This window comes from Hyperoodon ampullatus (assembly GCF_949752795.1).
Source record: "Hyperoodon ampullatus genome assembly, chromosome: 1".
In the NCBI taxonomy this organism is placed as follows: Eukaryota; Metazoa; Chordata; class Mammalia; order Artiodactyla; family Ziphiidae; genus Hyperoodon; species Hyperoodon ampullatus.
Window position 1 is genome coordinate 127,484,193 of NC_136914.1, and position 27,256 is coordinate 127,511,448.

Sequence of the window (27,256 nt, forward strand, 5' to 3'; positions counted from 1 at the left end):
TCCATCTGCACAGGCCAAGCCAACCACGGCCGGACTGGCGTCACTGCGGCCACTCAGGCCCTCCAGGAGGTCCTCGCGGGGCCTCATGCAAGGGAGAGGCTGGGTGGGTGGTAGGCAGGCACAGTCCACGTGCCCACCCAGCCAACTCTGCCCATTCCTGGGGGCTGGCCAGGTGCCTGCTGGCCTGTCCTTAACCTCGACCTGGCACCGGGGGCTCCCAGCTGACCAGGGCTTCCCGAGGGCAGGGCCCAGTGCCCCGCGGCAGCCCCAGTCCCAGCCGTGCTGCACGGAGCGGAAGGGAGTGGGTTCCTTCTCATCAGTCACGAATAAACGGAGAATCCCACACGAGGAACACTCCACAAAGAAAAGGCCGCCGGACGCGTTCCACGGTAAATCAAGGGGCAGAACAGTGTCACTGACACGGCCTTTTGTGTACAACTATAAACGCAATTTTAAATGGAAGTACATCGGTATCTGGGGATTTTTTTGTTTTCCCGGAATGAGAATTAACGGTACCTGTGGGGAGAAGATCTAGGGCAGGAGGAGGCCAACCCCGGAGCGGCCAGTGATTGGTGGGGAGGGGACGGCCACCCTGCTACACACTGAGAAGGGCCAGTTCAAGCACTTCCTGCACCTCCTGAGCCACGAGACACCACGAGACTGTCACTCTCTCTTCCTGATGTAAAGATGCTGAACACATTTAAGGGCGACCACATTTAAAACAAACGCAGCACTCGGACGGGGCGGGGGGAGGTGTGAGTGTTTTTAGCTTCAGTGGGGCGTGATCACGTCCCGTGAGAACCTGGAGGAAGGAGGAAGGAGAAAGACCTTGAAGCCACCAGGACAGAAGCGCAGCGCTCGGAGGAGCCTCCCCGCCCCAGGCCTCCCCACAGGCGGAGCAGCTCACAGAGGTTGCTTTTTCTTCTTGGTGGTGGCTGGCCGCAGCTCCCCAGGCCCGTGGGCAAACGGGCAGCGGTCTGAAGGCAGAACACAACCGTCAGGGTGATGAGCGAAAAACCAACAGATTCGGGTTTTGAAGGTTTCCGAAAACAGCCTCCGTTTTGCTTCTGGTTCCTTTTCCTTCCGAGGCCTCTCTTCCCTCCAGTCGCGGATGCGAACTCGCCCGTTTAGAACTGGGGGTGGGAACAAGGAGAAAAGACACAGACGAGGGGTGAACTGCGAGCTGGGCAGGTGGCCGGGCTCTGTGGGGACAGCTGTCCAGGGCCGGGGTGCAGCCACAGGAGACGCAGCCCCCGCAGGCTCGGCGGCAGGAGGGGGCGAGGCGCTGGGATCCCAGGCAGTGGCCCCAACCCCCCACCCGCCCGCGGCCTGCAGTCCCACCTACACATAGGGAGCACGAGGGAGGGGCCGAGGGGAGCAAGGACAGGGTGCAGGCACCTGGGGCTGGGAGCCGGTGCCTGAGGTCCTGCTGGTGACGGGACCCGGGCGTGGCCACTCGTGGGCACCGGCTCGTGGAACAAGGCTAACAACGACCACGAGCGTAGTCTCGACGCGGGCAGGACGCCTGCGTGGCGGCACGGGCCCTTGAGGGCATGCGTCCGCATCATAAGGACGGAGCGGAGGGAGCAGGGGAGAGGCCCTGTCCAGGCAGGTGGAGATGAGGGGCAGGCTGCGGGGGCCACCAGGGTTACAGGCAGAGCCCCCAGACGTAAACGGGAAGTAGGAGGTAGGGGCACGGCAGCCCTGTCGGCAGGGGCAGGGCGGGAGGCCCTCACAGAGCAGCAGGGGGCTGAGATGTGGCGGGGGGACCTGTGTGGGCGGGGTGGCCGCAGAGCTGGGCGCCTGGAGGACCCCAGGGCGGTGCAGGGGGAGGGCCCAGGGCCGCCCAAACGCCTCCTGAACCGGCCGCCCCAACTCGGCTGAAGCTGCGCTGGGAGCTTCCGCATGGCCGCTTCCTCCCGAGACGCCAACACCCCCACGTGAGACGGGGCCAGAGCAACCAAACCCGTCCTGCTTTTCCCTGGAAGCTATACAGCCACCTGGAGACGGAAAGCCTTTGCAGAAATAAAGGAAGATTACTGAACAAATCTGGCTCCCCAACTTCTAAGGAAACCTTGAAAGTGCGCGTTCAAGCTTGAATTTCGCTTTCAAATTGCCTCGTGTTGCAGCAACACGAGACTGTCTCTGCAGTCTGATGCTTATCGAAAACTGTCCCCTGAAACCAGAGGAAGGAACTGCAGAGGTGCCTCTCCACACGAGGGACACAACGCAGGGATTAACCTTTGGGGGGGGGGGCGGCCGAGAAGCACCTAGGAAGGGCCAGGCCGGCCCTGCTTCCAACGAGGCAGACGCTGGGCTGTCCTGGCCCGGCAGCTGGGCAGGCAGCCACCGCCTTCCACAGGCGCTCCCACAGCAGCCCCTCCTGGCGCAGCCGGGAACGACACGCCCCAGCCGGGGCAGGGCGGCCGGAGCCCCCCAGCCGTGTGCAAAGGAGCCTGGGGAGCTCACTGGGGCCAAAGCCAAGTGCAGACCCTCACCCTCCACAGAGGCTGTTCCGTCCACCCCCCCTCAGGGCAGGCTGTCTCGCAGCGGGCCCTCCACTGGACATACCACGTTTCTGGAGCAATCCCTGCAGGGTCGGGGGAAGGGGACCCAGGCAGGATTTGTAGGGCCTGTGGAGCAGGCACTGACGATGAGGGGTGGCCCTGCAGGGGGCAGGGGCCGGCGCCGGCGAGTCCTGGGGGGGGTGCCAGGCCGGCTGACAGGCCCCCTCCCCCAGTCTGGGCGGGCCCGTGCCCTCTGCCTGTGCCCCTCCAGCCGGCTGGCAGGCCAGACCAGCAGACTTCCCGATTTTAAGTGAATCACAGGCACAAAACGCACTCTACGGAGCTCACTTCTCACCCGACGTTTGTGAGCCCATTTCCTCCCCAAAGCGTGAGTCCCTCAGACTCGGTGGACCTACTGTTCGGGCTCCTCCTCTGTCTCTGACCACAGACGTCACCTGAGCCAAAGTGTCCTGAGGAAGCGGCTGAGGATTCTTCCAGAATCCCACTAGGGAGGTAAATTTACCGGGACGGTGCGGCGTGCTCAGCAGCACCAGTTCTGGGGTCTCTCTCGACCCGGGGGGCCGGCCCAGCCCCCAGAGACCCTGGGCCAGGGACCGACCTCACTGAGCTGCGTCCGTGTCCTCAAGGCTGAGCGCGGGCTCCACGCCTGGCCCAGGGCGGTGCCTGCCCTCCCGCGCCCGCCCCGGCGCATGCCCGTCCCCCAAGGTGCTCAGGGCAGGCAGAACTGAAGCATCCAAAACTGTTTTCACCTCCTCACTCGAGTAAAACTAACCATGTTAGTTAAAAAAAAAAAAAACTCCTACAGAGATAAGACCCAGCTTTGGTGCTTAGTTTTTGCATGACTGGGTGTAGAATGTTTACTGGAGTTCAATCCCCAAGGCTCCTACTCAGAAGTGTTTCCAAAAATAAACGTGCTCATCGATGCAAACCGCACAGAAAACCAATCGCACACATGCATATTTATGACGGGAGAGAAAAGAGCACTATTTCATGAAACCAACAGAAAAACATGCTGGGAACAGCAGAAAGCAGAGCAGTCCCCTGGGCACAGCAAGTTTCAGTCCACTAAAGCTCTATGCAGTGCAGCCCGGCTGGGTGGGGACTCCCAGCCGCAAGGCCCACGCTCCCCCTGCCTCTCCGCCCACCAGTGGGCTGCCCTCCACACCCCCCAACCCTGGACCCGCCAGCTCCACTGCGGGGCTCGCTGCCATAGCAACAGCAGCATTTAGCTGACTGAGGTCAAGCTGAAATGAAAACCAACGTTAGCTCTGGGAGGACAAACAACCAGGCCCCCAAAGGTGCTGCGGGCGTGAACACGTGAGCTCTCAGGTGCACACACACGGGGCGGGTGGTACAGGTGTGTATGCCTCGGGGTGGTGCACACACGGGCGGTGCGCACGGAGCTCTCAGGTGCACGCGTGGAGGTGGGACCACAAGGCAGCAGCGCTCACCTCCCGAGGAGGTGCACAGGCCGAAGAGTGGACAGATGTGCTCCTGCATCTCCGTGCGCGGTCCCTCCACCCACGCCCCCCGTCACAGGGCAACCACCCTGGCGGTAGGAGTACAAAGGTGCGGGGGGGAGGGGCGACTGGTCCAGATCCCGGGGCTCGGGACAAGGCTTTCAGGCCCAGTGCTGGCCAGCGCCCTCGGGTCTGACTTCTATTCCGTGCTGCCACAGTGGCCTCCCCACCTCTGCAAAGGCCCAAGCCCAGCAGGGCCCGTCACCCCTCCCCACACAGACCCCCAAGGCGCCTGTCCCAAGGGGCTGGACCCACTGCTCGGAGTGCCTACCCACCCGCCGGGTCCTGGGGATGGGTGGGGACAGGGAGGCTGTCATCTGGGCGTGCAGCCCCCAGCACAGACAGAGGGGGTCAGGCAGGCATGTTCTCCTTGCCGGACACCCCATTCTTCATCCACGCAGGTGCTGAGCCTGATGCACTGGTCTCCGGCCACCTCTCGGGCCGCCGGCACGAGCTCACGGTGCAGCTGGGCCTGCTCCTCCCACTATCACAGCAAGTCAGCGCGCCGCTGCCTGTCACAGAGGCCCAGATCCTCCTCACGGCCACAGGGGGCTGCAGCCTGCCAGCCCTACCTGCCCCACCCCTCGTTCAGCAAGGCCCCATCCTGCCACTTCGCACACGCTATTCCCTCTGCCTGAAGTGCTTTTCCTTGTTCACTTCACCAAGTCCCAGCTCAGATGTCATTTCCGAAGCGAAGCCTTCTTGATGCCTGTCTGAGGTGAGGCCAGGCCTCCCTGGGCGAGAATGTCACCTACGACATTAGGGTGATGCAAGAAGACGCCCACTATTTTTAAAGCCACGCACAGAAGTACTTAGGGGTGACTAGCATGTCAGCTGGGATGTACTTTAAAATACTTCCACAAAGACAAAGGGGAAAAAGCTTTAAGAAGCAAACACGATGACTTATGGACCCTCTGGCTGATGTGTACACAGAATCTCCTCTGTGTACGCTGGTGAAGTTTAACAGAACTTCTTGGAACCCCAGGTGCCCATGTAAAATCTGTGACGTTTCCCCTCCCTGTCAGGCTGCAAACTCCAGGAGGGCAGGGGCGGCAGTGCCCTGCTCTGCAGAGCTCTGCAGCCTGCGTGGAAGAGCACGCAGGCCCCGGGCCCTTCTCCCTCCGCCCACCTGGATCCCAGGGCGCCAGTGTGTGGGGGGAGGGGGGAGTGCAGGCACACGGGCCGGGGTAGGGAGGCCTTCCTCCTCTAGGCCCAGGGCCTGGCTAGGAGCTCAGGATGCTTCCAGTTTGGCAGGCAGCCAGAGGCCAAAGCAAAGCAAGTACTGAAGCTCCACCCAAAAAAGCTCCCCAGCAACAGGAGGCCCTGCCAGCGGCTCTTCCCTCCGTGGGAGGAGGGGGCGTGTCCTGGATGGGGCGGGGCTGGGCCCTGGGGTGCCAGGCAGAGGCTGGCAGCATCAGAGAAGCAGAGGTGCGACCCACGTCCTGTCGCGACTTCAGATGCACGTGAGGGGATCTATCCTCTAGCTCTGAAACTCCTCTCAAATAAGGTTTATTTCATTAAAAAAGGGGGGGAAAGGAAGGAGGGCGGTGCTAGAATCTGCACGAGAGCAACTTGTTGCCTCAGGAAGCGTGGAGCCCGTCCTCAGGCGCTGTGAACCAAGGGAGTCCCGGCCCAACCCCTCACCTTGGAACACCTGCGGGTTGTTCCTCAGCAGCGTCTGCAGGCCCCCGCACTCCCGCTTCAGCCTCTGCAGCATCTCCCTGTCCAGCTCCCCGGCCACTTCCGCCAAAGACAGGCTCCCTGTTGAAGACAGGGTTTCCCCCACGTGAGAACTTTAGTTAAACTGAATCCACAGCTTGCTGAACTCCGCAGGCAGAGCCATAGCACCTGAGGTGTCAGGCTGCGCGCCCCGTGTCTGACCCCTGAAGACAACCAAGCCTCCCAGACACAGCAAGTCAGCCCTGCCACGTGGTCCAGCCGCTGCTCGGGGTGGGGACTGCCATTCCATGCGCCAAGCCTGCCTCGCAGCCACCTGGAGCCCCTTCTGAGAGGAGACGGGAAGTCTGGGGGGAAATTAAATCCCGGCCCAGAAGCCTGCCCTCCTCCCCCGACCCCCAGCCTAGAGCCCCACGACGCGGGCTCGCACGTGCAGCCCCACACCGCTGCCTCTCACCCTTCCACATGTGCGTGTCCCGAGCCCACCACCTCCCACCCGGCGTCCCCTCCGCCATGCCTGGCAGAGGGTAGACCCCAGCCTGGGATGAGTGCGGTCCTGGGGACAGACCCGCTCACTGACGTTGCGCAGGGCTCAGACACACTGGGGGTCCCAAGCCTCATGCTGGGGCAGGGGTCACTAAGTCCAGCGACCAAGGGCGGAGCGTGCAGCTGCGAGGCTGAGGGTACCCCCCACCCCCGCCGGGGCAGGCTTCTCACGCCGGACGGGGCAGTGGGAGTACCCGGGCGGGCAGGCCTGAGACCCGATCATCATCGGAGCCACCGCTACCCACCCAAACTGAGCCCAGGAAGAGACCCGTCTTTCCTCACTATCAGGGCATCCCACCCCAGGCACAAGCCAGCGCTTCCTGGGCAGTCATTCCCAAAGGACCCCGCAGAGGAAAGGACCATCCTGGAAATTAAAGGTCAGAGTCCATGTTTTCAGAGCCGCCCGCAGGTCCGAGGACCCTGAGACCTTCGAGGCCCCACTCTGAGCCCCGAGGCAGCGTCCTCCCTCTCCACCTTGGCCCGCCTCTGCAGGGCGCACCGAGGAAGGGGGTGCCGACCCACAGAACTCCCCAAGCACCTGGGCCTTGTCCACGGTTATGCGGATGGTCAGCCCCCTCCACCAGGGCCGCGCTGGCTATGGCCGCCACCGGGTCCCCAGAGAGGCTCTCCCAATCACATGCTCCCAGGGTCAGGTGATCCCTGGAGGAGGTCAAGCTCGAGGGCACTGCCACATCACACGTACACAAGGGACGGGAGGGGCGTGAGGATGAAGAAAGAGACTCAGCACAGCGCCATCCACGCTGCGGGGGGAGAAGGACCCACTGCTCACCCCTCCCTGGGCCGACCCACCCACGGGGCCAGCGGGCAACATCCCCAACAGGCTGAAGGTGGGGCCTCCATCTCCTCCAGTGACCCCAAAACTCAAGAGGGCGAGCGCCTGGCTGCTGAGGAAGCCCTATAGCACCCTCGGGTGGCAGCCCACCAACAAGCTCCTTCCCTCAGCCCATCTGCACACTCCTAATGACTTGACAAAAATGATGAAGACTCCTCTTGACATTTAATTAAAAATGACCATACAGGGACGTCCCTAGTGGTCCAGTGGTTAAGACTCCATGCTCCCAGTGCAGGGGGCCCAGGTTTGATCCCTGGTCAGGGAACTAGATCCACATGCATGCCACAACTAAGGGCCCACTTGCTGCAACTACAGATCCCGCAAGGAAGATCCTGCAGGTGGGCAACTAAGACCCAGTGGGGCCAAATAAATACTTAAAAAATAAAAATAAATAAAAATTAAAATGACCACACAGGGGCTTCCCTGGTGGCGCAGTGGTTGAGAGTCCGCCTGCCGATGCAGGGGACACAGGTTCTTGCCCTGGTCCGGGAAGATCCCACATCCCGTGGAGCAGCTGGGCCCGTGATCCATGGCCACTGAGCATGCGCGTCCAGAGCCTGTGCTCCGCAACGGGCGAGACCACAACAGTGAGAGGCCCGCGTACAGCAAAGAAAAAAAAAAAAGAAAAAAAAAAATGACCGCACAGTTTTAAGTTGGTTCTGAGAACAGCGTCACTGCCTGAAACCCAGCTAGTACCCAGGGTGGTCATTACCTCCTCGATTCCAGGCCTTCACACTCCTGCTCTGAGAACTTCTCGTGTTTAACTGCTTTCCGCCCAACAACAAATTCGCCACTTGCAAAACCACTCGGTCAATAAAATCTCGGGGGAGGGCGGCACAGTTCCTCACACGCTCGGCTTTTTCTCTGGGGTGAAATCCAGACAGCCAGAGTCCTTCAGCGGGGGACTCGGGTGTGTGCCTGGCCCTGGCATCCAGGGCTCCACGCTCCTCGGGGCCATCGGCACCACCGGCGGTGGCCCCGGGTGGAGGCGGGGCAGGGACCTGGCCAGGTGGGCTCACAGGGCCGCCCCGCCTGCTGTTAATGTAGCGGGTTCTCCGCTCATCCACAGAATCTTCTTCAGCGGGCGGGTATGTTCTGGATTTCCCAATGAGACACACCTGCACGTGAAAAGAGCACAGGAAGTACTTTAGCAGGTTCCAATAGCACCTCAACGTTCTCCAGGAAACTCTCTTGTTCTGGAGAATAAATTCCATGAAAGTCTTCGACACCTATCATGAAAGGAATCCTTATTTTAAAAACTCATACCAACCAATGACTTAACATACTATCAGCAAAAGCCCACAGGAAGCTTCATTCCACAGCACCTAACAAACACGACAGACCAAGGTCACCTTTACTGAGCCAACCAGCCGCACCCCACTGCACCCCTCTTCTGCCCCACACACAGAAGACCCTGACGGTAACCCTGCAGAGCTCTCAAGGGGCAGCGCTGCCAGAGCGAGGAGAGCACGTGTGCACCTAGCAGAGCACTTGGCGTTGTGGGGATGTCCAGTTCACGCTGTCCCCTTCCCCGTTCGCACGTCCAGACGAAGGTTGCCCTCAGGAGCCCCGGGGAGAGCCAGGCCCCATCCGGCGACGCTGCAGTGGGTACAGCATCTCTGGACGTCCTCTCCGGGCCCGAACCCGATGAAGGCGAATCTGGTTGCCTCAGAGCCACCCCTCACTGCTCTCCAGCTGTGCCACCTGCTAAATGTGTGATCTTGGGCAGGTGACAACTTCTGTGTGCGTGGAATGAGAAGGCGTGGCACGTAATCAGTCCTCAATTAACAGCTGCTGTGTGTGGCCACCCGCACTTGCATCTGACCCCTGAACCTTCCAATTATAGGAAAACTGAGGTTCGGAGAGATTAAGCAATGCTCCACGGTCTCCAGCAACCAGTAACGGAACAGCAAATGCAAACATCAAGACTGTAGGATCCTCGTACCTACATGACCCAAACTCTAGCAGAATTCCATTCCAACCTCAGAAGACTGACTTGCCAAAATAGAGGACATTTAAGAGAATGACATGAAGGCTCTAAAGGTGAGCCCTAAAGGACATTTCCAAAACAATTTTGAGCAGTGACAGCAATGATGTACCTGAAGTCGACAGAGGGGCCCAGCGCAGGCAGGTGAGCCCGAGTGAGGGCCCAGCACCGGCCGGCGAGCTGCTCCTCCCTAGTTGGCAGTGAGGACACGGGCAGGGAGTGTCTGTCATGTGCCCCCAAAGGCACTGTCAGGAAGTGGCAGAGCCAAGAGTCAAGCTCAAACCTTCGATCCTTTTCCCCACTGTCACGCAATCAAGCTGAGATCAGATGACAGGTTTTTGTGTTTAGTTTTTCACAAAAAGCACTGACGGCCATAGAGTCTCATGAAAGAAAGTTAACAGAGATTAATAAAACCAACGTCAATGGTTCCCCTGACTCTCTCAGTAGTTCAAGCCCCCTGCGTGGGAAGCAGGTCGGCCCCGACCACCTGGCAGGGTCACAGGCAGTGCAAGGGTCAATTTCTACCTGGAAAAACTCATTTCAAGTAAATCTGAATTGATGAGGAAATGTGAAATCATTTTGAACTTCTGAAGCAATTTCAGCCAGTAATTTGGGACCCTAAGACAGAAGTTAGAGCGTTCAGCCCCAGGCAGCACTACAGCCAGAAACCTGTAGAGAAGCCAAGCTGACACCCACTCTGGGAGGGTCCCCGAGGGGCAGTCACAGTTTCTGGAAAAGGGATGAACACCTGCTGAGGGTTCCTGCAGAGCTGCCACAGGGCTGGAGAAGGAAGTGCCAGAACGCCTGCAAAGCAGGGGACTGCAGGCACAGAACAAGCCTCTGGACCCACCAGTGACAGGGATGTTGGGATCAGCAAGGGCACCTCTGGGACAGTCACACCTGCAATCCCAGTGTCGTCTACGGTTCTGTGACAAGGACGGCCCCAAGCTTTCCATCTAAACACCTCGATGTCGCCTGCCGAGGACAGCCCAGGTGACCAGGACGCACCCTCTTGGTGGAAGGAATCCTAAGACAATCCTCCTCCACGTGGAAGCCACAGGCCAGCCCCACCTCGGTGATGAAATCCAGGTACCCTCGGTACTGGGTCTTCTTGCTCTGCCTCCGCTGATATTTCCCCACGAAGTCAAAGAAGCAGCAGGGCAGGACGAAGAAGCGGCAGTTGTAGGAAGACCTTCAAAGACAATGAGCGACACGGAAACCCAAAGTCTTAAAGAGATTCAATAAAGAAAATTCCTCAGAAAGTCACACGGCAATAAGGTGCCAGGGCAAAATGCAAACAACGTGCTACTGGCTAATTTTGTTTTCTATATAAAAAGAAGAATTATAGCCTTCCCCAATTTAATTTCTAGAAACAATGCTGTGATAGAATGTGGGCTTTTTCAAGGGTGAAGATACAAGTCTTAACCACAGTGTAACTTACAGTTTCCTTATTAAAAAAAAAAAGGAAACCTGGCAGCTATAGAATACACTATGTGCATTTATAATAGCTATTTTATACATTGTAGTGTCAACATTTTTAAATTAAATGTTTTACATTCACATGTGGTGGGGAGTCTTGTCATTAAGGTGTGTGTAATATAGAGTCCGGTTGGTTTTCTCCTAACTAGACTGCACTTGTTTTTCATACATAGTAAAATGCTTTGCGCATTATAAAAAAAAATATAGCATCTTTTCAATAAAATATGAATCTAATTACTTTTATTAAAAATATTTTTTTCTATTGCAATTATGATCACCAACTGTAATCTAAAACTTTCTGAAGTACTTGGAGATTTCAGCTGTTGGATAGGAAATTTCAGAGGTAAGCACAAAAAAGACTATGATTTGCTCCTTGACCTATATTATTCTAAAACAGTCCAAAAGAATGGCCCTGGAAGGTATTATGCTTAGTGAAATGAAGTCAGACAGAGAGAGACAAATACTGTACATTATCACTTGTATGCTGAATCTAAAAAATAAAACAAACAAATGAAAATAACCAAAAAGAAACAGACTCACAGATATAGAGAAGGACTTAGTGGTCACCAGTGGGGAGAGAGGGGAGTGGGGAGGGGCGAGGCAGGGGTAGAGGATGAAGAGGTACAAACTACTATGTATAACATAAAGAAGCTACAAGGATATGCTGTACAGCACAGGGAACACAGGACATATTTTCTGATAACTACAAACAGAGTACAACCAAAAAAAGTTTTAATCACTACGTTGTACACCTGAAACTATATAATACTGTAAATCAACTGTACCTAAAAGAAAAGAGAGGAGGGCATTAAAAAAATAAATAAATAGAATAGTCCAAAAGAACCTTGGATAAAAGAGACTTGGCAATGAAATATGAAAGGGCAGCAAGGTAATGTGCATCTTAAAGAAGTCTGACCGAGGCAGAGAGCCCAAAATTGAGACAAACATTTCAGCAGAGGGTCTTTACTCTGAAAGACAAACCCTCCTGTTATCAGGAAAAACACATCTTTCAATACTGGATATAAACACTGTGGAAGTAATCACAATGAAAATATAATGTGAACATGTGAACCACATATGTAATTTTATATTTTCTAGTATCCGTATCTTCAATAGCAAAATAAAACAGGTGGAATCTATTTTAAATTTAACCCAATATATCCAACAGATTATCATCTCATCAATCTGGACCAGCCACGTTTCAAGTACGCGATAGCCATAAGCAGCCAGTGGCTACGGTTCTGGACAGCGAGGTTTAGGCAACAAAACATCCCCAGCCACCACTGTGCTAACACCTCCACCTACTCACCTGGCCGCAATCACAGGTACCCATGGCGTTAGTTCATCGGAATGGTTTCCGATTAACCAATCGACGTCCGGGAAGAGGGTCTTATCATTTGGTGTGATTGCACTTTCCTAAAAGAAAGACACAGAACAAGACTAAGCGTCTAGTAAATAAAATCAGAGCACGGAGGGAAATAACAAACGCAACCACCCCTGCAGAACCGCAGCTGTTCCTGGCCGGTCTCAGCCCCTCTGGGCTGCAGGTCTTCATCTGCAAAAGGAGGAAGCTGGGCCAGTAGTGAGGAAGTGTGTGCCCAGCCCGGCCTGCCTGAGGGCACGGCTACTGACAACTTTTAGCATTATTGCTGGCCGGATAAGCCAACAACTCTTCTGGATGCTCATCTCCTTTTGATATTAAAAATAGCCTTTTTACATAAATATAAGAGCAGCTAAAGGAGACAGGGGACATGTGAACCATTTTACTTTTGGCAGGAGAAGGGGCAAGAAACAGCCTGCAGAGGGGTGAGCGGAAAGCTGGGAGGTCTGAGGCTGACTTGACATAGACCCTGATACACTTACACAACCCGCGGAATGAGCACATCTATGAAAAGAGAAAATATAGGAAGAATTTACAGAAGTGTGCACCAGCCTTTGCTATTACACTATTATCTTTTATGAACTCTCAGACAGCAAGTTTTTACCCACTGAACAGGCATGTTCACCAGAGTGATAGTTTCTGTAGTTAAACTGGGAACAGCTTGCTTTGAAGATTTAAGAACTTTAAGTGAACACCTTATCCTTTCTGCTAATCAGCAGGCCGTCATTAATTATCAAAGTCAACAGTCTCAATGGTGAAGATGTCAGTTTGAACTGGAGACTATACAGCCGAAACTAACACAACACTGCAAATTAACTATACTTCAATGTAAAACAAAGGGTTAAAAAAAAAAACTGGAAAGAGAGACAAAAGAGACTATAAGCACACAAAATCCTCTAATTTTAGAATTGAAGAATGAACCCCCACGGCAAGTAAGCGGACGTGTTAGTTCTTGGTCAGAACAAACGGGGAAGACGTGATGTTAACCCTCACTTTTCAAGGCCACGGGAGTGTTTTGCAAAGCTGACGGATATAAAAATTGAATTTAAATTCATCTTTTTGGTTCCTGAATAAGCATATGTGCTTCTATTTTCACATATATTAAAATGCTGAAAACAGTATTTCAGTGAAATACTGAAAATGGTCTATGCGTAATTCAAAAGTAGGCAAACTTTTGATACTATCAAGAACAAACTTTTGATACTATTTATTCTTTCTTCCCACCCGTTCTACATTTAAATTTGCCTGCCTCATTAAATGGTCTATATTTACAAAAACAAATTACGCTTAGTAATTATCATAATCACATTTACAGTTTTCTTTCCAACAACATGCTCGACAACAAAGCTCTACCTGTCTCAGAAAAAGTTTGGGGATTGTGAATACAGCACATGGCAATATTCCTGTTCCCTACAGAGCTTCACAAACAAGACGAGGACACTCTGTGCCCATTCACAACGCTGTTATCAAAAGCATGTGCTTTTCTTAACAGTCTCTTGCTTACAATCAAATGAGGTTTTTGAAATAAAGAAAAGTTGTATCCCATGCTCGGCCTTCGAATGCCCAGACCATGCCTATTCGTGGAAATCAGCCATTTACTAGGTAACGCACAAGCCCCAAGCCCTTGCCAACAAAGGCAGGCTCGCTCCTGGTCACGTTCTTCTAGAGCAGAGGTGTCCCCGAAGCGCAGCCAGCCTCCACCCTCACGTTTAACACCGCAACACGCGGGACTCTTCCTCCAGCTCGGCGACCAGAGGTCCAGGTGTAACGAGAAAAAAATCCACAAGAGGTGAGACACAGCACTCCTACTAGCAGGCCTTCACTGAGTGATGGGGTGGGGTTTCCCCCACTCCACAGGGAACATTGAATAAAGAACTAGAATCTTCTACCTGTTCTCCAAGGGGCACATTGTGCCAGCCAGCTCTTCCTTGGGGTCATGATTTAAACAGAGCCTATTCAACTGCTGTGTGAACTTTTTACCCAAAGAAATTATTTTGCTTTTTCTCCTGGGACACAGGGGATTTTGGAATCAACCACGTTATTCCCTTAGCTTTGATCATCAGCCTCATCGAAATTCAGAGGCCAATTTTATTACCTGTGTAAGGACACGTGGTCTGTACATGTAGCTGCAGGCGTCCCCTAGTCCTTCATCTGGTTTACCACCATTCCTCAAACCTGAGTTTTAAAATGTTCTAATTTATTGTAATGTATGAATATACAAGCAAATGTAAACCCTTGTAGCATAAAGCAAAGTATAAATATATAACGAGAAACTGAGCAAATAAAAAGCTGTCGGGCAGCTGCAACAAACCTCCCTTCCTCCAATGTTTTTATATTTTGCAATAATATTCTCGACTTTAATAGAAAGGCAAAGAGAAAATATCCAAATAAGTCTTGAAACTTTCATTTTCTTTTCACAGATGAAATGATATACCCGAGATCTGCTTGGAAACCACGGCTGGGCTGATGCTGTGGTCAGGGAGGGGGAGGAATGAGACAAAAGAATCGCCGAGGCGGACGATGAGTTGCTGGGGTTTGGCACGCGTGTCTCTCCACTTTGGTATATTCCTGACATTCTCCACGATGAAAAGCAAATGCTCTTTTCATTTCTCCGGTCAGCATCCCGCCCTCGGGCGATGAGACGCCGTGTCCCGGTCACCCCCGCGCGTCTTCACTCGGGGACGGGGTCTAGAGGCGGTGCGGGCAGCTGTACAGCAGAGGCCCCACAGCGCCCCGGGGCCAAGGGTGCAGCCCCACCGCCACGCTCCCCCACCGTTTTGGAGGCCTGGGCTCTTAGAGACCAACGCCGGGAAATGCTAGAGCCCTGACCTGCCGCAGGGTGCTGCAGAGGAGACCCCCCTCTCTGATCGCTCGGAGCTGCTCTGGACCACAGCAGGGCGGACGGGGCTCCCTACAGCCCCGCGGTCACGACTGAGGCCAGGCGTGCTGTCCGTCGCCGCTGGACGGCTGCGCATGTGTGGCCCGGTCTGGCCGCTCCACTGCACTCCCCTCCTCCGACTCCTCGCCAGCTCGCCGTCTTGCTGGAGGCCACTCCTGGCCATGCTGCTCACAGAGCAGGACTGCCCACGGTGCCCCACCCCCAGCCCGGACCTGGCAGGGTGGGCACCCACTGCCTAGTGGAGGTCTGAACGTGCGGCCTGTCCCAGGCACCAGAGGAGATGCAGAGGAGGGGTTGTCCTCCGCCCCCACCCCTCAGGCGGCCGAGAGCCCCCTCGGGCACCCACAGGAGATGCAAAGGGCCTGCGGCAGACCTGGGGGAGGAGACACGTCTCCGGCTCCAGCATCCCTCCTTCAGTTTAACCAGAAGGCTGTGGAGGTCTAAAGCTTCATCCGCTTGTACAGTCTCAGAGCACTGAGACGAATGTGGACTGCTGTGGTTATGAGCATCTCTGACTGGCCCGTACACAGAGACACCCCTTAAAACAACCGCGCTGAGGTCAAGGGAAGGGACGGAGCCAGTACCTCTAAGTGCGTCTCTGGTCCGTACATGTCCCAAACTTTTCGTCTTCGGACATCAATCCCTCTGCCTGGATGCTGAAACGAGGAATTTCAGGAATCAAAGGTTCAGGTCAGTGCACCATAATAAATTAGCAAGAACAAATCAAACTCTGCAGGTATCACCCCCTGCATGAAGTGCAGGAGACCCTCAGCTCCTCGGCTGCTGAGAACAGACACTCGTGTCCCGCGGGGCACAGACGGAACCTGTGCTGCCGAGGCTTCACGAAGGGGGAACAGAGCCAAGGCGTGGGAACACCTCCACGGCCACACGCAGCCCCGGGAAATACGCCTGCCCGGAAAGGGAGCCGGCTCCTCTGAGCTGGTCAAGTTCAGCTCTCGGGCTCACCTTCTCTTCCAGCCCCCAGACGAGCCTCGTCCTCAGGGTCGTTCTCACCCAGAGCACCCTGACCACATGCAGCTCTCCTGGGGCCCCAGCCCCATGCCTCCACCCACTGGCTCCTAGTCACCACCAGATGTGCTAACACCCCACAGACAACCCCTGTTCACAGGGGTCACAACTATAGCCTCACTCTTTTACAAAGCACCTCAGAAAGCCCCGTCTAACAACCCCATTCCAAAGTCCCACAGGTGAGGACAAATGTGTCTGTCCATAAGGCAGAATGCTACGGTCACAAGAAAACCAGCCTTTGGGTCACCACGACTGGGCTTCAATCCCCAGTCACTCTTGAGCACGAAGCTCACTGGGCCAGGTGACGGTGCTGCTGCACCCAGTGCACTGGCCTCGCCGGACGCCGCGAGACTCCGGGGGAAAGCTGACGCTTGCGAGTCTTGAACTGCTGCCAGGGCCAGGGCTGTCCTCAGCTCTCAATGCCTCTGCTTCACAATCCAGAAAATGGGTGCAAGACTATCACAGTTTTACTTATGTATGTGTATCAATACAATATATGGGTGCCTGACTGTCCTCTGAGCTAGAATCTAAGCTTCTCTAGGGCAGAACCCACCTTATCCTTTATTCCCCTCCCTGTGCCTTGAAATGGTGGGTTTTCCAAAGAAAATACTGACAACAAAAACATCAGAGCTGGGCTTCCCTGGTGGTGCAGTGGTTGAGAGTCCGCCTGCCGATGCAGGGGACACGGGATCATGCCCCAGCCCGGGAAGATCCCACATGCTGCGGAGCGGCTGGGCCCGTGAGCCATGGCCGCTGAGCCTGCGCATCTGGAGCCTGTGCTCCGCATTGGGAGAGGCCACAACAGTGAGAGAGGCCCGTGTACCGCAAAAAAAAAAAAAAAAAAAAAAAAATCAGAGCTGCCGAAAGTGTGCTGTTCCACAGGCCGAGTGTCTGAGAATCCTATTCTAGTCTAACGAGACCGCTGTCTTTGGTCCTGTTTACAAGCTGCCCGCTCCACAGAGTTCGCCACCAGCCACTATGCCGACAGTCAGGCCACCTCTGAATCCAGATCGGACCAGCAGAGAAAGACCTCGTGCTGGGCCTGAAGACGCTCTAGCAAAGGTACGAGAAACGGCCCCGAGCATGCTTTACCCCTTCGCTGCTCAGGATGTGGACCAGGAGGCCGTTCCCACAACCGAGGTCGACAAAGGACTGCCTGGCTGTCTCTCCCCGCTCAGCTCTCTCTTCTTCCCATAGAACCTAAGTAAACAGAAAAAAAAAAAACCAAAGTCAGTTTGTGATTCACTCTACCCCAGAGTAATTCAGACACAACCCCACATGGAACGACAGATCCTCTCCCACAACAGGAGGAGCGGCCTCCTCTGAGGCCCTGGGCCTCCACGCAGGTGATGCCCGGGTGAGCAGAGCGCGGCGGGACCCGCCCACGGCCCTGGCCGGATGCTGTGCGGGCATCAAAGCCCTCTTCTTCCATCTAGACTCCAAATTCGCGTGGCCACCTCTGGGCAAGAGCCGTACAGATTACTGTTAGTTCCTTCAGGCGTCCTTCAGGCGTCCTCTCAATCCTTCAAGTTTTGTATACTTTGAGAAGCAATGTTATTTCGAAGACTAAGAGATTTACGGTTGAAAGGAAACTACAAGGTATCTCCTCTAAACATCTCATAGATGAGAAAATCAAGACTGTGAAGTTAAAGGCCTGCCCAGATCCAGGTGGCCAGCAAGGCAGCCGAGAAGGGCTAGAACTAGAAACACCGAACACGAGGACTGGTAGGCAGGGGCTTCTCAGATGGGCCCCGATGGCAGCCCCCAAACGCAGCCAACATCTCCGCGTTCCGTGTTGACTACTGATTAGGAAAGCGCTGCTTCAGTTCAATTCCTGAGGTTACACTTCACAATTCAGACTCGTTCTACATACATGCAAAAGCACCATGCAAAGTTAAAAAAAAGAATCACTTGTGTAACCAACCTTGGCCAACAGAACTGTAAAAGCCCTGAGCCACCTGAGCAACCTCCCACCCTCGCACCGAAACTCAGGCCGCACAGCCTTACCAGCAGGTAGGCAGCAAGAGCCACGTCTTCATACACGAACTTCTCAGGGTCAGTGACTTCAGGCCACACCTATAACATTTTCAAGGGCATGTGTAAATTTTCAGCGCATCTGTGTGTAACAGGACACATTGAGACCAATGGAGTCTGAAGCAAGACTGGAATAAAGACATTGTCTGTAAGACATTTAGGTGGGGCCACTGGGCATCAGAGGAAAACGCTGAGCTATGCTACCCTCATCACTTATCTAGACAAGTATGACAGACAAGGAAATGAGGGGCGGGCGGGGGTCGAGGAAGCAAAGGCACAGGGGTCAGGAGGTCAGCGCTCCACCCTCTGGTCTGTCAGTGAGTTGCTGTCACTTGTCAGGAGTGTCACTCAGCTGTTTTGTCCCCGTCTCCCTACCTGTAAAGCAGGGATAAAGACTCTGACTTAATTACCATGCAGGATGACCATCAGGTACTATGAAACTATAAAATACCGGCTGTGCAAGCGTGAGGCCTCATTATTAAAATCAGTGACGTGCAGAACGAGAGTTTGGCAGATGAGAAAAAAGCCAACGGCCAATATTAAACGTTCAGATTTCTGTTTCCAGTCTAGTGGATTAGACAGTTTGGACGAACCATCTCACCAAGGACAATTTTAAAAGCTGGAAGAATAAAGAAGTCCCTTCTTAAAGGTACTAAACAGTAAGATAATGAAGGACCACTAGGCCAGGACCTGGGAGAGAAGGGGAAGCCAGCCGAGGTCAGCCAGCTGCAGCAGGAATGGGTGGTTACTGTTTCATGCCTGAGACCCTGGGGGATGCTCTGCTACACAGCAAGAGGGGACCGATACAAAAATACATGGCAGGGCTTCCCTGGTGGCGCAGTGGTTGAGAGTCCGCCTGCCGATGCAGGGGACACGGGTTCGTGCCCCGGTCTGGGAAGATCCCACATGCTGCGGAGCGGCTAGGCCCGTGAGCCATGGCTGCTGGGCCTGCGCGTCCAGAGCCTGTGCTCCGCAACGGGAGAGGCCACAGCAGTGAGAAGCCCACGTAATGCAAAAAAAAAAAAATACATGGCAACGATGAACTGTGGTTACTTCTAGGAGAAGGGAGGGAGATACGAACAGGAAGAGTACAAAGTAGGTTCAACTCTGTTAGCACAGGCGCCTCGGAGATATTGCGGGTTCAGTTCCAGACACCCCAACAAAGTAAATATTGCAGTAAGGTGAGTCACACAGATTTTTTGGTTTTCCAGTGCATATAAAAGTTCCGTTTACACTATAGAGTAGTCTATTAAGTGTGCAATAGCATTGTGTCTAAAAAAAACAATGGACGTACTTTAATTAAAAAATACTTTATTGCTGGGAATTCCCTGGCAGTCCAGTGGTTACGACTCAGCACTTTCACAGCAGAGAGCATGGGTTCAATCCCTGGTTGGGGACTTAAGATCCCATAAGCTGCCTGGCGCAGCCAAAAAATAAAACACTTGATTGCTAAAAAATGCCAACCATCATCTGAGTCTTCAGTGAGTTATAGTAGTAACATCAAAGGTCACTGATCACGGGTCACCATGACAAATATAATAATAATGAAAAAGTTTGAAATATTGTGCAAATTACCGAAATGTGACACAGAGATACAAAGTGAGCAAACGCTGTTGGAAAACGGTGCCAACAGACCTACTCCGTGCAGGGCTGTTACAAACCTTCAATTCATAAAAAATACAATATTTGGGCTTCCCTGGTAGCGCAGTGGTTGAGAGTCTGCCTGCCGATGCAGGGGACGTGGGTTCGTGCCCCGGTCTGGGAGGATCCCACACGCCGCGGAGCGGCTGGGCCCGTGAGCCATGGCCACTGAGCCTGCGCGTCCGGAGCCTGTGCTCCGCAACGGGAGAGGCCACAACAGTGAGAGGCCCGCGTACCGCAAAAAAAAAAACCCAATATTTGCAAAGCACAATAAATGGAGATATGCTTGTGATACTTTATTTCTTAAGCTGGGTGTGAATACACAGATGTTTGTTGTTACCTTCTTTTTACACCTTCAAGTTAAGGACATTTTACAAAACTGGTCTCCTTTTTGGAAGTATATGCTTTTGTACTTTAATTTTTCATATATTTTCTTCAAATACCTTTATGTTTATACTAAAGAATTATGGTAATTTAGTATTTAAATATTCAATTATTTTAAATTATTTTCCTTTTGTTCTCTTGAAAAAAAATAGTAATGTGCCAAAACAAAACAAAACAAAAAAACCAAATCCTTTTCCACAGCGTAACTGCCAATGTTTTTATGGTCTGCATCCCTAACTATGTCAAAGTACAGGCTGCAATGTGGGGCCTTAGGTGGGTATGTTTTGACTTAATGTCTGCATCTGTAGCACACAGGCGAAACAACGTCACCTGGAGCAGCTTGGTACATCGCCTCGTTTCAATGGGGGTGGGGGAGGTCACAGACGTCTTTGCCCAGAATTACCTTGACCATGTCTTTATACTTCTCTTTAAGCACGTGGTGAGCCTTGCTGTACTTCATGATGGAAATGAGGGACAGGGTCCTTTTGAACCCACTCTGCCTGCTCGCCACACACCACCTGGCCAATGTGGCCAGCAACTCTTCTCCAAGCCAGGTGGGTTTGGGATACACAATACCATCTGAATGCCATCTTTCTGGACAGAAAATTAAAACAGATATGAACCTTTGAAAATAAGAGAAATATGAATAAGCAGAGCTGGTTTCAACTCTTATTTTTAAACTACACATTTCTTTGCCAAAAGAAGAGAGAAATTAAGACAGCTACGATGACAAAATATTGTACCCCGAACACAAGACAATCTGGAACTAGTTACAGAATTTTCATCCTACAGAGAAAAACACATTTAAAAAGCAGAAAGAATTCCTCCTCTCTTGCAAACGTTGTTAAAAATGCATTTAGGGCTTCCCTGGTGGCGCAGTGGTTGAGAGTCCGCCTGCCGATGCAGGGGACGCAGGTTCGTGCCCCGGTCCGGGAAATCCCACATGCCGTGGAGCGGCTGGGCCCGTGAGCCATGGCCGCTGAGCCTGTGCGTCCAGAGCCTGTGCTCCACAACGGGAGAGGCCACAACAGTGAGAGGCCCGTGTAACGCAAAAAAAAAAAAAAAAAAAAAAAAAAATGCATTTACACATCTTACGAAGCCCATCAGGAGGATGGCAAACGACAAAGCTCCTCTCACCTCCTTCATGCACTTCATCCACTTCATGCACTGATTAGCTAGATTCTAAAACGTTTATGGATTTCTTTAACTTTTCTAGGTTCTATACATTTCACATGTGCTACCCAGATGTAGAACGCTGGTCCCACTGAGTACTTCCCATCCAGAAAGCTGAGTGCTCAGTCACCAAGCTGAGGACACATACACAGTCCCTGTGGCTCACAGTCCTTCTAGGTAACCGTGTGTCCTCTGCCACCAGAGCGCAGAGGCCGCAGCCCTGTCTGTTCTGTTCGCTGCTCGACCCCGGCCCCAGCAGTGCCTGATCACGGCGGGCGCTCGCTGTCTGGGCGCTGAGTAAACGCGCAACCCGCGGGCCCAGGTCACGACAACACATCCACCGAGGCTGCGACCCAGGCAGTGCGATGAAGGGGAGAAGCATCAAGTTTGCTGGCGCACAGAAAAGGAGGTGGCGTTCAATGGGGGCCCCTAAGAAGGGGCAGAAGCACAGGCGGCTGGGTGAGGGGGCGGAGCTGGAGGCAGGCGCGGGGCAGGGGCAAGGGCAAGGGGTCGCCGGTCTGGTGAGAGTTAGACTGTCAGGCGTTTGCCACCAGGCACATCAAAGGGACACAGCTCACTCCCATAAGCAACAGGTGCCAAGTGTCCACTGAGAAACACGCCCCAAGATGCTCCCCTTTCCCATCCCTTCCCCTTGGAAGCTATCCTGCTGGGGCTGATGGCCTTGGGCCTTCCCTCTGCTCTTCCTGGGCCCCACGCTCTTTCCCAGGTGTCCCCGGGGTCCTCACGGCTACCCCCTCACCCGCTCAGGCCTCAGGGGCCTCTCCCGCCCACCCTGGTACGATGGGCACAGCGCTGCCCTTGCCAATGAAGGGACCGGGAAGAGGCCTGAGCCACCTCTTACTTCTCTGCCCGGCACTCAGCACCACCTGGCATTAGAGTGTTCATCTGTCTCTCTCGGGCCTTGCTGACCCCCAGGTGCCCAGCGCAAGCACATGGTGGGCACACCGAAGTCCTGCTGAAGCCAAGCACAGACCAGGAGTGCCGCATCCCACGGCAGCAGCCACCAAACATCCGTTTAACTCGTGTTCTGCTGAGAAGGCCACATATCTGGCCCCACGGTGTGGCCAGTTCCCAATGCAATGCAGGTGACAGCTGCCCAGCAGGGCAACGACAGGAGATGTCAGCCGGGAAAGATGGGGAGTAGCCACCCGGACACTCGGAAGCTCGTGGAGAACAGGGGCTGGGATTCCACCGCATCAACCACACTGAGCGCCTGCCGCGGCCGGACTTCCCCAACCAGGCGAGGGGACAGCAGCCTCCAGCGCTCACCTGGCAGCTCCGCATCGGCACCCCCTGGGTGACCCACACGGGCACACCCGGCTTTCCCACGGGGTCTGCCCTCACTCTCCAGGGGAGAGGAAAGGGCCTCGGGGCAAGGCCCCTTGGGGAGCATTTAACAACTGGCAAGAGGCTTCACTCCGGCAGACCCTGAGTACTCCACCCAGCGTGTAAGCCTACAACAGGTCCCTGGGAAGCCCGGCCCAGCCCCCTCCTGGGGGGCTAAAAAATGATTAAACCCATTTCAGAGATGAGAAGACTGAGGGCCACAGAGGCAATGTACCCAAGCTCAATGGTGGGGAAACCCAGGTCTATGTGACTCCAAAACCAAGCTCTTCCCAATGTACCCCTCAGTTCTCTATGAAACCGTGTGCAAAGCTCATCCCCGAGGTTGTCTTGAAAGAATAGACCCATGTGGCTCTCAGGAAAACATCAGCAGAAGAATAGCGAGTGATTTAACCTTCTCTGACTTCTTCATTTAGAAAATACCAAATGGAAGTAAGTCAAATTTCACACTTTCCAGACAGGCCCAAACACCATGTGGAATTAAGGGAACGCATGAAACTGCTGCTTTTATAATAAACATCACAGAACACCCCCTACGTGTAAGACCACGTGAGCCTCAGTGGACAATATAAAAGAAGGTTCCACTTACCACCCATTACCAAGGTGTAAGAAATAACAAAATAACGAATGGACTGTGTTTATTTGAATTTGGTGCTAGAACCAGGTGCTACTAACCATCAAGGCTACACAGAATGTACGGGCCCTCCAGCCAGGCTATGACCACCCAGGAGCCAACAGGAACAAGGATGCGTGAGGGAAACGCCAACTAGAAAGCGCATTCCCACAAACCCGCACTGCCTGAGAGAGAGTCCCTGCTGCTGCTTGGTGACCGGAATCTTACAGCTGCCTAAAGAAACCACTGACTGGGGACTTCCCTGCTGGCGCAGTGCTTAAGAATCCGCCTGCCAATGCAGGGGACACAGATTCGAGCCCTGGTCCAGAAGATCCCACATGCCACAGAGCAACTAAGCCCGTGCGCCACAACTACTGAGCCTGCGCTCTAGAGCCCGCGAGCTACAGCTACCGAAGCCCGTGCGCCTAGAGCCCGTGCTCTGCAAAAGAAGCCACCGCAATGAGAAGACTGCACACCGCAACGAAGAGTAGCCCCCGCTCGCCGCAACTAGAGAGAGCTCGTGCGCAGCAACCAAGACCCGATGCAGCCCCCCAAAAATAAATAATTAATTAATTTTTAAAAAATCATTGATTTAAAGCATCAATCTTTGAGAGAAAGGAATAAGTTATTCGGTCCTTACCATTCTCCTTTGCTATGACTGAGCTGAATTTGATACACGTTGCTCGTCTTAACCTTTAAATTCCCTTCATTGTCTTCTTCCAAAGGTAAAAAAGTTACAGTTCCATTGAGGACATCTGGGGAAAAAAAGATAGGGATAATCGATTAGAAGTGCTTAGTTCAGAGTCTCATCAAAAATGGTCTTAAAAAAACAGTACTGAATCCACTGTGCCTTCAACCCCCAGGGCTTTTCCCCACTTGATTTACATCAGCCAATGTCCTGGCCACGGCCGCATCCCCGAGCCTGCACCGCGCCACACAGAGTAGCCTTGTTCAAAGAGCTGAGCGTGGTCCTGAAAGGGCCCCCCCCTGTGGAGGAGCGATGCTCACAAAGAGAAAGAGGACAGGCTTAGCCCACCCTGCTCTTCTGTGAAGCCCATGTGAGAATGCAGACATCCACGTCTGAAGGCCTCGTGGGCACTGATGCGCTCATCCCCTCAGGCCAGGAGAGGTGAAGTGTAAAAGGTGATAAAAGCTGGAAGGGCTCCTAAACTAGTCCGGGCAGCAGGGTCAGAGAGCGCCTCCTGGAGGAGGGGACACCTGCGAAGAGTCTTACAGGGGCACAGAGGCCTGCAGTATTGGGGGGCGAGGGGGTACGCACCCACCAGTAATGCAGCATCACTGCTTGTGGTGGACAGAACAGCCTCCAGAGACACCCACGCCCTGATACCCAGAACCTGTGACCACACGGAGTTGTTTCATGGCAAAAAGGGGCTCTACAGATGTGAAGAGGGTTATGGACCTTGGAAGAGAGAGAGGGTATCCTGGATTCCACAGGTGGGCCCAGTCTAGCCACGTGAGCCCTGAAAAGCTGAGAACCGTCTCCAGCTAGAGGCAGAAAAGATGCAGCAGCAGGGGAAGTCAATGAGGCTCTGAGCGTGAGACAAATTCGGCACGGGTGCGGCTCTGAGATGTAGGGAGGCCTCTACGAGCTGCCCCAGGAGCTAGCCTTTTCCCTTATCCCTTTACCTAGTAAATTCCGCTTTACCACTCATGGTCCAGCGCTCCTTCACCGTCTTCCCCAAGCCTTCCAGACACCACCCCAATCCACAACCCCACCCTCTGTACTAAGGATTCACATTTCTATGTGTCCCCTCCAAAAACAATGAAAAATCTACAACCTCCCTGGGGTATGGCAAGGAAACTGGCAGACTAGGTGCCTTTAGTGCCTTTTCATTTACTGGCTGGTTTTTAATCTAACTGCAGCCTCTGCGAAAGACCCTCCTCGGGACCAAACTCTAGGCAGGCTCCTGTGAGGCCTGTCTCAATTAGGGTTCAACCTTGGCCTATGAAGACCTGAACAAACACTGTCACAGTTCCCAACAGCTCAAGGCCACATCCCTAGCATGACCCTAGGCCCCCTTAAAGTGCCCACCTGAAAAAACTCAAGGTTGAGAGAAGAACAGACTGTTCCAGCCCACCCTGAACAAGAGCCCCTGTGACCGCCTCTGTGGGAGGGGAGGACCTAACATCCACAGGCACCAGTCAGCAAACCCATATGGGTGTCACAGGCACCGATCCCCCACCTTTCCTGCTTCTGGTTAATTTTTCACCTCCCTGACTCTGCCGCCCCATCCTCTTCCTTCATTCTCCCTGTAGAAAGCCCAGTCACCTCTGCACAAATCGCAGTGGAGTTCAGTTCACGCTGGACCCTTCTCCCTACTGTGATACTGCATTACCAATTAAAACCTATCCTTGCCACTTTCACTAGTGTCCGGTTCTATGTATCTCTGACACCTGCCACTATCAGAAATACTCTTACCTCGCACGACTATTTCTCTCCTCGGAGCACTAAGCGGGCAATGCGTGTTCGTTTTCGAGATGACGGTTCTGAGAATCACGTCGAGCTCGTGCTGAGCCTCTAGCTGCGATTCCGCCCCGGAGCGGGTGAGGAAGGCTAGCATCTCTCGATTGCCGCTGGTGAGGCTCCGGGAGAAATCGTCCCAGAGGGAACCCAGGTCCGAGGCGGGGAAGTCGCCCTCCCCGGCTCCAGCCTTCCCGGGCTGCCCAGAGGCCCCAGAGAGCAGAGGAGCTTTGCCTGCTTCCCGCTGGTCCTCCCCTTGCTGGCGCCGGCCCTGGGACTCCTGGGGGCCCTGCTCGGGGCCTGCGCTCGGCCGAGGGCCCGGCGCCCCCTCGGGGAAACGCTGGCCGTGTCCCGGCCCGTCCTTGGGCCCGCATCCCGCCGGGGCCCGCTCCTCCTGCTCGGGGCCTGAGCTCGGCCGGGGGCCGGAATGCTCGACCCGGGGCAAGGAGGCGCTCCGCCGGGCCTCTAGGCGAACGCCATACAGCCGCTTGTTGGCCACCTGCGGCCTCTCCACCCACACGGCCACCGCCGCCCAGAAGCCCGCAGGGAGCAGCAAATCCGGGTGGCGAAGAGCAACCCTCCCCAGCTCCGCCATGTTCTGTCTCCGCCGAAAGCCTCGGCAGCGCGCCGGGATGACGCACGTTACGGCGCGGCGTGTTTGCGTCATGGGGGCGGGACGCCGCGGCCGGAAGTGAAAGGCAAGAAGACCGACCCACTGCCTTTCCTGCTTTGGATTCATTAGCGTTATTCGACTGGGGAGTTCGGGGCTGAGGAATTTTTTTTAAATTTTATTTTGTTTTATACAGCAGGTTCTTATTAGCTATCCATTTTATACATATTAGTGTATACATGTCAATCCCAATCTCCCAATTCATCACACCACCAGCTCCACGCCCCGCCGCTTTCCCCCCTTGGTGTCCATACGTTTGTTCTCTACACCTGTGTCTCAATTTCTGCCCTGCAAACCGGTTCATCTGTACCATTTTTCTAGGTTCCACATATATGCGTTAATATACGATATTTGTTTTTCTCTTTCTGACTTACTTCATTCTGGGGGCTGAGGAATTTAACCTTTGCTTTATTCTGCGGGGAAACATCCAAGGGTGTCGGTGCCGGATAGTAACATGACAAGAGCTGAATTTTGGAGAATTCTGGAGGTGGTGTATTTATGGAATCATAAAGGTCAATCCTGCATCCGACGTCTGATTGTCTCCCTATTGTTACCGATCAAAGTCATGGAGCCTACGTTTGTGAATGTTCAGGGTTGTCTTCTAATGAAAGCTCGCGCGTCTCCGGTTTTACTCTGGCGTGCTTTCTCGTGTGGGAGAGTTGCAGCTGGTGCGTTCCTGCGTCTGACCGCTGCCCTGGGGTGTTTATTAGGACAGGTGAACGTCAGCTGTCACCTGCGTGTTCCCAGGAGGAGCAGAGAAGGGCGGGTACTGCGGGTTTAGGCCAACATCACCTGCACAGTCTGCAGAATCTAGTGATATCCCGAAAACCTCAAAGATTCTTCATTCTTTTTGTACATTATAGTCCCTCAGTTGGGATTTTCCCTAAAGGGTCTCTGTCAGAATCAAGGAGTGAAAACTAACCCAGATCATGTGATTTATCAGAGAGAAGAGCAAAAACCAAATGTCTGTTGAATCACGTAAAAGATAAATGAAT

General features: G+C 53.8%; 1 protein-coding gene across 1 annotated transcript; it reads right to left on the reverse strand.

Annotated features, from left to right (window-relative positions):
• Positions 1-467: 467 nt before the first annotated feature.
• TRMT44 (tRNA methyltransferase 44 homolog) lies at positions 468-26,186 on the reverse strand (the record flags this gene model as incomplete). Its single annotated transcript, XM_079701388.1, has 12 exons — positions 468-802; positions 908-1,133; positions 5,693-5,809; positions 7,837-8,242; positions 10,120-10,303; positions 11,900-12,006; positions 15,455-15,526; positions 16,992-17,099; positions 17,907-17,975; positions 20,362-20,581; positions 23,750-23,864; positions 25,550-26,186. The coding sequence occupies 12 exons, from the start codon at positions 26,184-26,186 to the stop codon at positions 772-774; spliced, it is 2,292 nt and encodes a 763-aa protein (XP_079557514.1). The 3' UTR covers positions 468-771.
• Positions 26,187-27,256: the final 1,070 nt, after the last annotated feature.